The sequence below is a fragment of the Syngnathus acus genome, chromosome 4, assembly GCF_901709675.1.
Source record: "Syngnathus acus chromosome 4, fSynAcu1.2, whole genome shotgun sequence".
NCBI classification, from domain to species: Eukaryota; Metazoa; Chordata; class Actinopteri; order Syngnathiformes; family Syngnathidae; genus Syngnathus; species Syngnathus acus.
The window spans coordinates 4,230,852-4,243,334 of record NC_051090.1 but is presented as its reverse complement, the minus strand read 5'-3'; the positions used below and the strand labels follow the sequence as shown (position 1 = coordinate 4,243,334).

General features: G+C 45.0%; 1 protein-coding gene and 1 long non-coding RNA gene across 2 annotated transcripts in view; one reads left to right on the top strand and one right to left on the bottom strand.

Annotated features, from left to right (window-relative positions):
- Positions 1-12,483, bottom strand: part of trabd2b (TraB domain containing 2B) — a 28,991-nt gene that overhangs the window by 1,166 nt on the left and 15,342 nt on the right. Inside the window, exons 3-6 of the mRNA XM_037248743.1 lie at positions 8,368-8,514; positions 6,904-7,078; positions 1,632-1,728; positions 272-532 (exon numbers count right to left, since the gene is read on the bottom strand). Coding sequence (XP_037104638.1) covers positions 272-532; positions 1,632-1,728; positions 6,904-7,078; positions 8,368-8,514 — 680 coding nt within the window. The remainder of the gene's footprint in view (positions 1-271; positions 533-1,631; positions 1,729-6,903; positions 7,079-8,367; positions 8,515-12,483) is intronic.
- Positions 1-12,483, top strand: part of LOC119121332 — a 61,909-nt gene that overhangs the window by 44,039 nt on the left and 5,387 nt on the right. The window contains exon 5 of the long non-coding RNA XR_005097656.1: positions 5,932-6,031. This is a non-coding gene — a long non-coding RNA (uncharacterized LOC119121332). The remainder of the gene's footprint in view (positions 1-5,931; positions 6,032-12,483) is intronic.

The following is a 12,483-nucleotide window of genomic DNA, read 5'->3' as shown; positions in this document are numbered from 1 at the left end:
CATGTCTTTATGGCACTTTTTTGACATTTTTAAAATGACACAAACACATTTAAACTCATTCAATATATTGTGAGAGCGACCAAAGAATAATGGATAACAGAGAAATTGAAAAAGAATAAACTACTATGAAACTAATTCTCAAACTAAATGTGTGCCGCCATCTAGTGGTCAAAAGGGCAATTACACTCAATATAAACACGACATAATTCCAAGAAAAGGGCAATTATTTTACTTTTTTTTTAATTAGGTAAAATAGAAAAAATTCCCTCACCCATCTCCAAAGCGAACCCAGAGGTCACTGAAGAGGCGAGGCCTCCCGTGGCCGCGATGAGCTTTTCGAGGACGCTTGTGTCGTCCGAACTCCTCCAGCTGGCTCAGGCTGTCTGGCTGCAGCATGTGAGGCAGCCCCTCCTCCTCCTCGTCCATGCCAGGCATGTCACTGGGCTCCTCCAGCTCCGTCTCGCCCGAACCGGTCGGCCAAATGGTGGGAGGAGCCGCGCTCGTGCCGCCGGTTGGCTCGCTATCTGGTTGACTGTTGAAGTAAAGATGTATCTCATGAGCATGGATTCCAAGAGGGAAGAAAAACTGCAATAGTGTAGAAAAAAAATTAAAATAACAGCAATCTACCATTTAACGACACTGTGTATGGGAGTTACTGATTGAAAACAGTCTGCTTTTTGATGTTTATTAAACTTAATTATTTCCATTATTTCCTTTGGGAAAAAGTTGTTAACAATCAACCAGCATCTTGGAAGAGGTTCCGTTCAAACTTTTAAAGGTTCCTCTAAATCGCAGGAAGTTGGAAGTCATTTGGCTTTATTCTCGCTCATCAAAAGTGAATGTGTCTAAAATTGGACCACCCACAATTCAATCATCTTCCATGACTCATATTTTCTCCCCGCTTGTTAACATCCGTCAATATAATCGACACGTGAAGCTTCACTTAATAGCACGCAGGCTAAGACAAGAACAAGTGCAAGATTATCTGCTGCTCACGCTGTGTTTCTATTGTCTGAAAAGCCACTGGATCTTACGTGATGCTCATATTGGGATTTCCCGCAGCCCTTCTGTCTCATTCATAAAGTTGTAATGTATTCAACAAGCTGTTTTTCTACTTTTACGACCTCTAAAAAGCCTCCATGCGGCATTTTTGATGGCTCGCTCGGGGTGATGATAGCTCCAGGTTTGCGGTCTGGCTTCCACCCGGCCTGCGAGCCGGCGCGGCTCTGCTCAGCCTGTCAGTCAGAGCATCCCTCACCGTCCATGAGAACGACGCTCGTAAACACCACCATCGTCCCGTTTCCTCGTCATGCCGGCCCGGAGTTCTGTTTACGCTCGGAATTTGGTCCTTGGCACAACTCTTCTCTTGCATGTGTGCGCATCCGTTTGTTTGGATCACGGTACCAGTTTGGATCACGGTACCAGCGGCTGCCGAGCACAGATGAGCGAGGCTGGCAGCACGCCACTGAGCTCCAGCGGAGGGAAGGGAGCGAATTAATCGGCTATCCAAAAGACTTTGTTTAGTTTTGAAATCTCAGTTTGGACAGTGTCGGAGTGTTGGTATGTTGAAAGACACCAGCAGGCGTTTCCACGTTCAGTTAGCATCAGAACCAAATTGGGCATTTACTTACAGCGTCACGGGCTGCTGGTCATCAGGGGTCACGTGATCGATCACATAGCCGTCTCGTCGGAGGATGTCCAGCACGCTGTGGTTCCCCAGGAAGTGACCTGGAAATAGTCCGAGTCAGGACGAGACTAAGTTATGAAAGGCATTTGTTGTGTTTTATTTCCAGTGAAGGTCACACAGAATTGTTTTGGGGTCACACTGGGGAAAAAAAATGCTTAAGTTGCGACTTTATAATCATTTTTGAAGGACTCAAAATTAGTGTTGCCCTTTTATTTTTAAAACTGCGACTTTTTAGCTTGGTAATTCAAATGTCTCCTTAAAAATAAAAATAAAGCTTCACTCTTGCGTTTAGTCTGCTCGTCCTCCCTTGCGCCATATTTATCATGACGCTGTTCCCCACCAAAAAGGCAACGCGTGTTGCTCTTGGCAGAACAAATTTGTAAGTGGATTGCAATTGGCTGCTTGGGGAGGGAGTGGAGGCGAGATCTGATGGGATCTTTCTTGCTGGGAGTCTATTTGGAACCCCCAAGCGACATCCACAACAGGCCAGAAAGTTGTTTGAACTTTAAATAGGATCGTATTGAAATTGGACGTGACATTTCATAATCATTCAATTCATGGTGGACATATGACATCATCTTGTTGCGTTGTCTATTGTGTAAAGGTGAAGTTAAATTCCACGGATGATTTTACTGTTTTCTGCCAGGCAAATATATTGCTTGTATTTATTTGATATATTGTATCGAAAGGACTTTTGAAGGGTTAACGTTCTCCAACGAAAGGCCTCATTTTGAAATCCAACTCTTGCGCTCGTGTAACGTTGTGGTCAGTGTGTGTATATCTGTGTGTGTGCGTCTACTACTTTTCCGTAGACTCCCCACAAGGTCCCCACATATCCCTGGAGGCATGTTTTTAATCAGGCAGCAGAACACAATGATCCCAGAAAGCCTCTCAGAATGTTTCAATTCATCTGAAATGCGGGGTGAGTGAAAAAACAGCCGCTGACCTCAAACGCAAGCATCTGCAGTGCTTGCTTCTTCCATATATGAGATTTTCCCCCCTCTCCGTGTCGCCCGCTGATGTGGAGCTCTTTTTCACGTGCGCCTCAAAGATTTCAAAGAGGCCATCGTCGGCGCACCTTGCTGTGCATCTACGCTTACCCTTTGACCACCTTTATAAATCACTTTTACTTTCACGCTGGGTTCAAATGGTGAATTCCACCTTTGGGTCCAGCGAGGAGAGTCTGGATGGCTTCTCTTCAGCCCCCACGCTCATTCCTCATCTCCATAATGACTTCACTTCCTACGAATGCAGCAGCACGTCTGTGTCTGACTGTCTCTGTTGCGCCGATGCTAAGGGACCTTCTGAGTGACGGCCGCTCACATTCGAGTTCTGCTTTATGTTCTGCTCACTTGCAGAGCTCTATAAAGGTTCGATGAATAACTACGTGAGAGGCCCGCGTGGTTCAGCAAATCCTGTAGGAGGACCAAATCACTACTTTTAGGGCAATAAAAAAAAAACGCCATGAGATATGCGTGTGTGCCTGCTCACGTATCCCTATTTTTGAAAATGTGTGTAAATAAGCCATTATATGCACTTTGGTAAAAAGTAATAAAAGCTACAAAGTTAGCACAGATTAGCATGAACGAACAGCATTTTCTTGGCCCACCGGCCCCAGCCAAATTTCGCATTTGCCAGAGAGCAAACTACGCTTTAATTCCTCGTCCTCTGTGTATTTTCAAATCTTTCATGAAGACACCTGGGAAGCATTTAGATTAGGGGGGAAAAAAAAAGGTCTTCTTGAAATACTCCATTTTGTTGCTGCTGCAGAATGTAATCATCTCCCACTAGAGGAAAGCTGATAACAGTTAGCTCCGGGATCGAAGGAAAACAAAACGCGCCCCCGTTGTTTGCTTTTTGTTTGCTTTCTTTTTCAGCCACAATATTTCCCTGCTGGGACGAGAAGTGTATGAGGAGCAGCTGTTTGACTAGCGCACACACACACACACACACACACACACACATAGACTACACTCCCTCACTCGCTAATTAAAGTTGCAGTTTATTATTCATGAGTTTTCAAAATGATTCTCTTGTTTTCCTTCATTAAAGCCTCGACTGCTTTTTAAACGACAGTTTTGTATTAACGTGTTTGTGTTTGTTGCTTGCCTGCTAAGAGGTTGAAGAGTAAAAGCGTGCAGGTATATGTGCACGTGTGCGTACAACTTGGCCATGAACATTGATTTCATGTCTGTATTTTGTCAATATTTTCTTCTGTTTGAATTGAGGCCAGCGTAATTAACTGTATGGTTGAAAACCAATTTTTAAATGCAAAAGTTGTGTCATACAACGCTATGAAAACGCTCGTTGCTCCTTCCGACCCCCTGATCGTAATAATTGCGAAATCTTTTGAAAATGAGATACTTGACTGCTAATAACCATGAAAGCGATGACAAGATTAAAACCACAAATTCCGCTTGTTGATTTTGAACGGTGGCCAAAGGGAGGGGAAGCATTTGCCACGAGTGAATTGTCGTCAAATTGTGACACAATTACTGCTGGACCATTATCTTGCTCAGATAGAAGTTACAAGAAGAAGCTCAGAAATAATAACACTCTTTGAGTGAGGCTATTAAAAGGTGTGTCCGGGAACGCTTTGTGAAGTCGGTGATGTCATCAGTTTTGCAACGGTGACAAAGAGACAAGAAAACATGGTAACGCTGATGTCATGTCAAATTAGGGATGAGTGTTTTTCTTTTGCTGAGATGTTTTAGTTTGCATTCGTCACTTCCAATTGGAATTAATGAAATGTTTTATTTTCAGGCTAAATGAAAAATAGAAAAATCACCTATTGTTGTATACAAAAGCTTTAAGGTCAGTTTGTATAGCACCACCTGTTACTACAAACTTTCGGCGGCCTGAATATTTATTCGAGTGTCAGCAGATTTTTTTTGTAATTGATATTGATTTTGGCCCTGGAGTGTAGACTTGTTTTATTTCATTTTATTTAAGCATTTCTTTAGCCACATCAATGTAGACATAGCCTAAGAGCTAAATCGGCGATGAACTCGTAGTGGAGCAAACAGACGTGGAAAGAGGCTGAGAAAAGCAAACACGCTCGGCTAAAGCACGACAAAGACCAGACAAGTGACGTGCGTGCCTGCATGGGAGCGTGTTACCGTGATGATTTTGTACCACAAGTCAAGAAAAATCGGGGGACATTTTGGCAGGAAGCTTGACATTTGTTTAAAAACCAGTATTTCCCACCAAAAAAAATTAAACTGCCATTAGCTCCGCCACCTAAATTCTTTTTTTTATTTGAGGAAGAAAAAAGCCCACCCTAAAAACAAAAAAATATGTATTTTCAGCATTGCATTTACTAATACAAACTCACTATTTTGGGTTATATCGCTACAAGAATTCAAATTATGACCCCCATTAAAGTTATTTTTTGTTTCTCATGGCACGCTAGACCTCTTTTTGCCCTCACTATAGTCCCTAAAAGCCCGCATGGCAGAGTCTTGGCGCCAGAATCAGCTCTTGGGAAAGGAAATGAAAGTGGCTCAAACAAACAAACCTACATGTGTATTTTGGAGAGCGCCAACTCTTCTTGGCAAAACGCACATGACGCGCCTCGCCGGCTTACGCGCACCAGTGTGTGAAGCGGCGTCTCGGCTGCGGCCGCGTCAGGAAATTCCACGGGATGTTTTCAATAAGGCGGCAGCCCGAGAGCTGGCAAACTTGCTGCACACCACAAAGAGCAAGATGCAACTTTTAAATACAACTTGTGATCGTGTATACGAAAAAAGACGAAAGGTTGTTTGTTTTTGTCTCGTTCCGACTGATGCGTTCAATGCCGCGCGGTTTTCTCGGTTTCGGCTACGATCCAGGTGACCCGCACCTGTGTCATGGAAAAATGTAAAGTACCAACCATTTTAGTGTTGGTTGACAACACAAAGTGACAAGTCTCTCAAATATTATGGCCTAGTCACTTGCAAAACATAAAAATCTATAAAAATGACAGCAACACAAATCATGTTTGAGAGCTTGGCAGGAAACTGAAATTGTTGCCGCCCGAGCTGAGTAACCACCGCCTACGCATCTTTTTTTTTTTTTTTAAATGACAATAAATCAAAGAGGAAAACAACATTATGTAGTACCAACTGCAGCCTCAAGAGACACAAAGGAATCAAAATGTTTTCATACATACCAAGTACCACCAAGTGTCCATAATAAACGAGGCCGATTTATTAATATTGACGTTTGTGGAATGAGAATTAACCAGAAATGTTTTTCCATTTCAGGAGGCGGCCATTTTGTTGACACCTGCTGTCCACTGATATTGACATCACAATGCCCACAGTGTCGTCTTCCGGACATCGAGTGACCAAACCCAGAAAACAGGTGAGGATCCGCTTAAGCGTTCCGGTGAAGGATGTAGGCAGATGTGTGCAGGAGAGAAAACGTCCAATTTGCACAGTCAGGAAGGTGTAGGTGTGCAGACTGAAGCAGGTCCAAGTTGGATTTCCAGGCTGAACCACTTTATGCACACGTCGTATAGTTTAATCACTCGGTGCAAAAACTCCTGGACGGGACCACAACAGCTGTAAATTTAGAAGGTTTTGACCCAAGTGCTGCCTGTATGGACTCACTCTAGTCGGCCTGCTCACACTCAGGCAAAAGTATTGGGACACCTGACCTAGTCAAAGTCCACCAGGCTCACCTTTATGGATCTTGCCAGGTGCAGTCACGCAAAAATACAAAAAAAAGGCCCTCCCCAAAACTGTTCCTACAATGTTGGAACCGACGAGATCCCCAGGGTGACCATAAAAACGAAATAACCTTAGTCTACCCTGGCTGGTTTATGTTGCTAAGCATGTCTGGTTAAGCCCTCAATTGTTACGACACTTCTTTTAATTCCCTTTCTAAGCCCCAAAGTTGTGGTTCATGCAATAAAGTCACTTAAGTAAGAACAGACGGCAGTTCACAACTTCCACTCCGCTCCTCTGGCCAATATGCACCCACATTGTCGTTTGGTACTTTCATGGCATCGAGTGGATGATAAAACTTCACGAGTAGTTACAGACGCAAACGCAGAGGACGAGCCAACTTGAAAAAAAATAAAAGACAGCAAGTGTTATAATTTGAGGTAAGACTATTTATTAGGACCTAACTAGATCAAGCTAGAATAAGTCTGCTAGCTTAATGCTAACCCATCATGGGAAACGCCATAGATGGGCTAATGACTAGCATTTATGTGGTATGCACCCTCTCACCTGCGCCAAAGGCGAAAAAGTAGGTCTGGTTGGGGTTCCTCTGCAGCAGGGCGGACACGCGACGGGCCATGCGCTCGTTACGCTTGTAGATGAGCTCTTGGCGAAAATAGCTGTCGATCTGCTGCGCCGTGGTGCGTTCGTGAGCCGGCAGGGAGCTGTTGATGAAGTGCGGCAACTGCGTGAGGAGAAAAAAGAAAGGCTATTTTATTGCGAAGGTATTCCGGAGAGGTCATCAACTGTCACATTTGAGATAATGAGCGCTAGCAACAATTGCGTTGGACGCAAAGGGTCAGCGAGTTTCGGGTGTTAAACATCGCCGATCTCGGTCGAGACCCGTCCCGACATGACATTTTATGATGTTATTTAAGAGCGGTGAATTACAGTGTCGAGTTCCCACAATGCCTCGGTAAGACAAATGAAATGCTATTGAGTTTCTGGTGGGAGAGCAAATGTGTTTCATGTGTTTGGGTTTGACACTCAAAGCGATTTATTGAAGCGCGTGTGAGCAAGTAGCGCTCGCTCGCATTCATCGACTTCACGCTTACGTTATATTTGAGTGGCTTTGTCGACACAAATGTGCGATGTTAAAGACTCCAACGTTGGAAAGGCGCACTCACTGAGTATCTTTGTTTACAAATCGTTTCATATCACGTGCAGATAAACACACGTTTAGAGCGCCAGGTGTCTGATCGCTCTAGCATGTGCTGGAAAATTCCAGTACATGTCATTTCATTACGGCTCAATTGCTCTGATTTAAAGGGTAGGGGGCCGCCGGCGGGCTACTCGAGCGCCGCGACGAGCTCCCCGGGGCTGACTGAGTTAGAAAGACGAATGAATACGGGCCACGAAAATGACACGAGGGGGGCCCAGTGAGAATTTTTTGCTTCAACTTTCACACTTTCTCGGGGGTCTCTGGTGTGAATAACTTGTAAAGCTAAGATTACACTGTGTATTGGCTTTAATGTGTCTGGGAGTGATTTTGTCTTGTGTGTGTGGCGATTTGTTGACATTTTGTGTGTGACCTGCATGTTTTAGAAGCTCCGTGTTGCTGTTGTCTTGTAAAATGCTGTAAGCTATTTTGTCGATTGTCATGAAGACATAAATTCACGTCCCTCGAGTTCTATATTATTAGTTTTGATGTCAGGCTTACAGCCATACAAGTTTAGAAAGCCCCACGAAAGACCGCAAAATTTACTTTGACATAAAGATGCTTCGCAGATGGCGTGGAATCTCATGACTTTTGCATTTATTTTGAATTTGAGATGCTTATGGGTACACAGGGGGGACAAAACGGCTCATGTTCTTTTTGTGTGCGGTTAGCTTCTGCTTGTGTTTAAAAGAAGCAAAAAATATAATTTTGCAATTGGCCAGGCACCAGCGATACCATGATTTGCTATCGCTAGCAATTGTTTTGTATTTGCGTTGAAAAAAAAATGACGAGGTCATCGGTGAGAGCAAGCGGACCTGCGAGTTGTCGTGGTTGAAGATGATGGAGCTTAGGTCGCCGCAGTTGTAATGCGTGATGAGGTCCTCGGTGGTATAGGCGCCCTGCAGGCTGCCCGCTCGGACGCCCTCGTGCTGGAGCAGGGTTTGGTTCAAGGCGAAGAGCACCTGTGGGAAGAGGCACATAAAAACATGACGACTATTCCTTTTGTAATTTAAGTCATCGATGTATTACTCAGTCAAAACCATCACAGAATTAGCCAATAGGAAAGTAGTATTGCGGCTCGTGCGCTAATGTTGCAAGGCTAACGTCGTTAGCAATTTGTTCGGTACTTTCTTTTGAGGTCAACTGCAGGTAAAACCCACCACACATGCACACCAGTGCGTTTCTGGTGCAGGGTGGAGAAAGTTTAAAAAGAGTTCTTTGAAACCTTTCTCTCTCTGTCACCGGGGCGCCGTAAATCTACAACAGCCATTAATAGCAAAAGTAAACCCTCTTTAAAGAGAATTTACTGCTTGCAGCCGGCGTTCAGCCCGCTGACTCTGCTCGATGGGTCAAAACCAAAGACCCTCCCACCGACCCCTGCAGCGCCATGCCACATGCGATCGATCCGACATGTGGTCCGGGGCGGTTGATGGCCGCCGGGCTCGCTCCTCCAAGAACCGGAGGCCCACGGGAAGCCCTTTCACACACTTCTACATTGCTCCTAAACTGACGTGATCACGCCGAATGACTCATCTCGTCATAACTTCAAATCTCAGTTGGCGAGAGCCGTCCAAGAAAGTCAACGTCGAGAATGTCGATGATCCGCATAGCAGCTACGGTCCGATACAGCTGCTGGACTGATTTAGCCCCGAGCCGTAATTTACACAATTACATGTTGCTTTCACAACCGTACTGAATACCCACCGGACAGGTCATTAGGTACAGCTGCGCAATGGAATGAGACAAAATTGTGCCCTCACCAAACCATACAGTCAATTTGGAGTCATCCCGTTTTTTGTGTAATCTCGCTATCCAACAAAACCACAAACTGCAACAAAAAATGTAACCTCTTTGGTAGAGGTAAGGACAATCACAGTATCATACTTAAGGTTACATTTTTATTGCGCATAAAACTGCAAGTTGTTTTGAATTGTTCAATGTGAGCCCAGTTTGTAGTTAATTTTATAGGTCGGGATGAGCTTCCACGATCCACCCCAAAAAAAAAAATCTTGAGTGGAGTCAGGAAGTGTCGGTTACACCTGCTCAATATTTTACGACACTTCTCCGGACAAAGTCGAGTGTGCAGGGAGACGGAAAGCTCAGTGTGTTGGTCGATGCAATTGTCTCTGTACAAGATCAATATTGTCTTTCTCAGAGGCATAGAACAGAATTGCAGCCTGTAACCATGGTGACGGAGTTTATACAGGAGGAACTTGGTGTTTCTGATGTTGCGAAATAGGTCATGTTGGACTTTTTTTCCCCAGCCTGGCTTTTATCAAACCAACTCCTGATTTCCAAAATATTTTTTCTTTATCAAATAAAAAACTACTGCCCCCTGAAGATTTTTTTTTCCCCCTGTAATACAAAAAGTCCCGAGTGGAGCTCTGGTTAACAAATAGCTAAGAATCGCTTGTGTTAGATAAAATGTACATGCAATTCACAGCGAGTGACCTTGAAGGCATTTAAAATTTGGCGGCGGTCTCCGAATAATGTTAGCAAGCTCGCATGCGGACGTGGCGAACTCGACAGGCGGCAAATGAAGTCAAACGAGAACAAAAAGACAAAAGCTTGTTAGTGCATTTACGCGTCCATATTGTCTGCTTTCCTTGAAACCTCAAGAAAGGCCATTCAAAAGAAAGGAGACAGTAAAATGTGGGCTAGATGCTACGATATGATGAAAGGCTTGTTTTTGAAGAGCGGAGCATGTGCTGAGCAGATGGAAGTGATGATCTCGCCGGATTAGCGAGCGGCGGAGAGTTTGGCTCGGTGGTTTTTGCACGCATGCAGCCGATTAGAAATCAGGTGCAAGAAAACAAACATGCCTTCCACTTCGTTATTCGCTCTGCTTGCTTTTAGATCCCCCAAATCACATCGACGCACTCGGTTATTGTTATCGTCATCACGGGATTTATTCTGTGACGCCAATGCGAGACCCTTCCGAGTTTTTTTTCTTTCCAGTTCTTCATCTCGCCGTCATTTACTCGGGCGCCGATAAAGAAAAACAGGGAGGTGCGTTCCCCTCCGCCGCTCTGGCCTCCCCAGAGAGCCGCTTGTGTTTCACGGCTTGAAAAGGCTTCGTCGGACCCGTGACCCTGAAGACATGCACCGCCGCGTCCCTGTGGGGGCTGAGGCGGGAGAGGGGGGGGTCGCTTGGGTTTGCCGCACCCTGCAGGGCCAGAGTTTAGGTAAAGGAGTTGAAATAACATCCAGGGAACTTCTCAGTGCCGGGTTCCCAGCAAAGACAGGTTCTTTGTGAGTTTTATGGAGGAGGACAAAGAACATCCAAATTCTAGTATATTTGAATTGCAAACCTGTTACCATTGTCTTGTTTGTTTATTTATTTAGTTTATTTTAAATCTTTACAGTTTTTAAATCCTTAAATCTTTAAATGTTTTAATTGTTTTATTTTTTTAGTTTATTCTTTTATTCTTTTTTTATTTTAATTTAAATGTGTTTATTTATTTATTCCCCCGCCGAGTTGACTTGAAAAGCAGACATCTTTTCTCAATTGAGTCTTTGTTTTTCCATTTCTGGTTCCACGCTAAAGCTAATCAGTTTTATTGAGGGCGTTCATTTAAATGCACAATTAAGAGGCGTATCTAGAAAAAGCGGAGCTGTTGTGTCTTCGTGTCTGTGTGTACAATCGGTAGTGGCAGGGGGCTTTCAAAGCTCGCCGTTGTCTGATGTTTTGGTCCGAGAAGCACCTGGAATACATTAAGCAAAGGAAAAGATGGTGTCACCCATCAAAGTCATGCGGACAGTCGGCCATGATAGCCCCGCCGTCATCTCCTCCGCTTTTATCCCGTTGTTCTCGGGTTTCTACTCTCGGTGGAGATGCGTCTAAGCTGTCAGGGGCTTTTTGGAGGCACCATTTAAACGACGTCTCCCTACGTCGGATCCTCGCCAGAGGACTTTTTACAGCCAGCCCCTTGGCGCCTCGTAGCATGTGGACTCGACTCGTGTGTTTGAAGGTGAGCGGCGCTTTCAACTCATCCCATCTGGCGTCGGCCTCGCGTTGAGTCATCGGCCCCTTCCCGTGCCAACGTCGGCGTCAAAGTTCTCCTTTTTTTTTCTTCTCCCTCCGTCCTACCGCTGTGCCTACTCGGCCCTCCGTCTTAGAGGAGGAAATCCCGGGATTACCACGGGGACAATCCCAGTGGCAGAGGCCCGCCGCTGGCAGCTTCCGCAGAAAAGCCTCGTTTTATTCCCCTTCCGTCTCCCGAGGCAGGGGGCGAGCGCTTGTGATTTTTTTGTCACCCCTGTTGGCACTCTTTGGCCTGGCGCTCCTTCTGTTTTCTCCACTTAATAAGAGGACTGAGCGGGGGAGGTGGGGCGGCTCGGCTGTTGCCCCAGCTCTCTGTAAACTTGTCCACAAATAAACCCCGCTGTTTGACTTGGCAGGGCCGCGGCTGCGCCAGTCATCCCGGCTTTCCTGCTCCCTCCCCCCCCCTCTCAGAAAACGCAGAACAAAATAAAGTATGACTCGAGAAAGGCAGAAACAGCTCACAGCTGCTCCTTCACACGCCGTTCGTCCATGTCGGAGGAAGACGTGCAAATCACACAGTGAAATCTTGCTAATCTTTGTTTTCCTTTGATACCGAGTCCTACATCTGGTGAGGTGGCACAAGTCTGACTTGGAACGGATCAATTTAAACAGACGCTTATTAATACGAAGCGATGGAATTTCAAACTGGTTGGGTGGCCCTCGAGAAACAAGATGACCAAGTCCAGCATTTGGAGCACTGTTCATGAGGTCCTTTCAAAGTTGCCAAAATTTACGCTTTTAAATGACTTTTTGTCAACTCCAGCGCTTTCTCTGTCTCGGGAACACATTTGTTTTTGTTTTACTTTCAAGTTCATTCCAGAACAGTGGAAACCCTCAAATATACTTGGCCCAAAGAAAACCGCCACTTTAATAGAAAATGACGCTT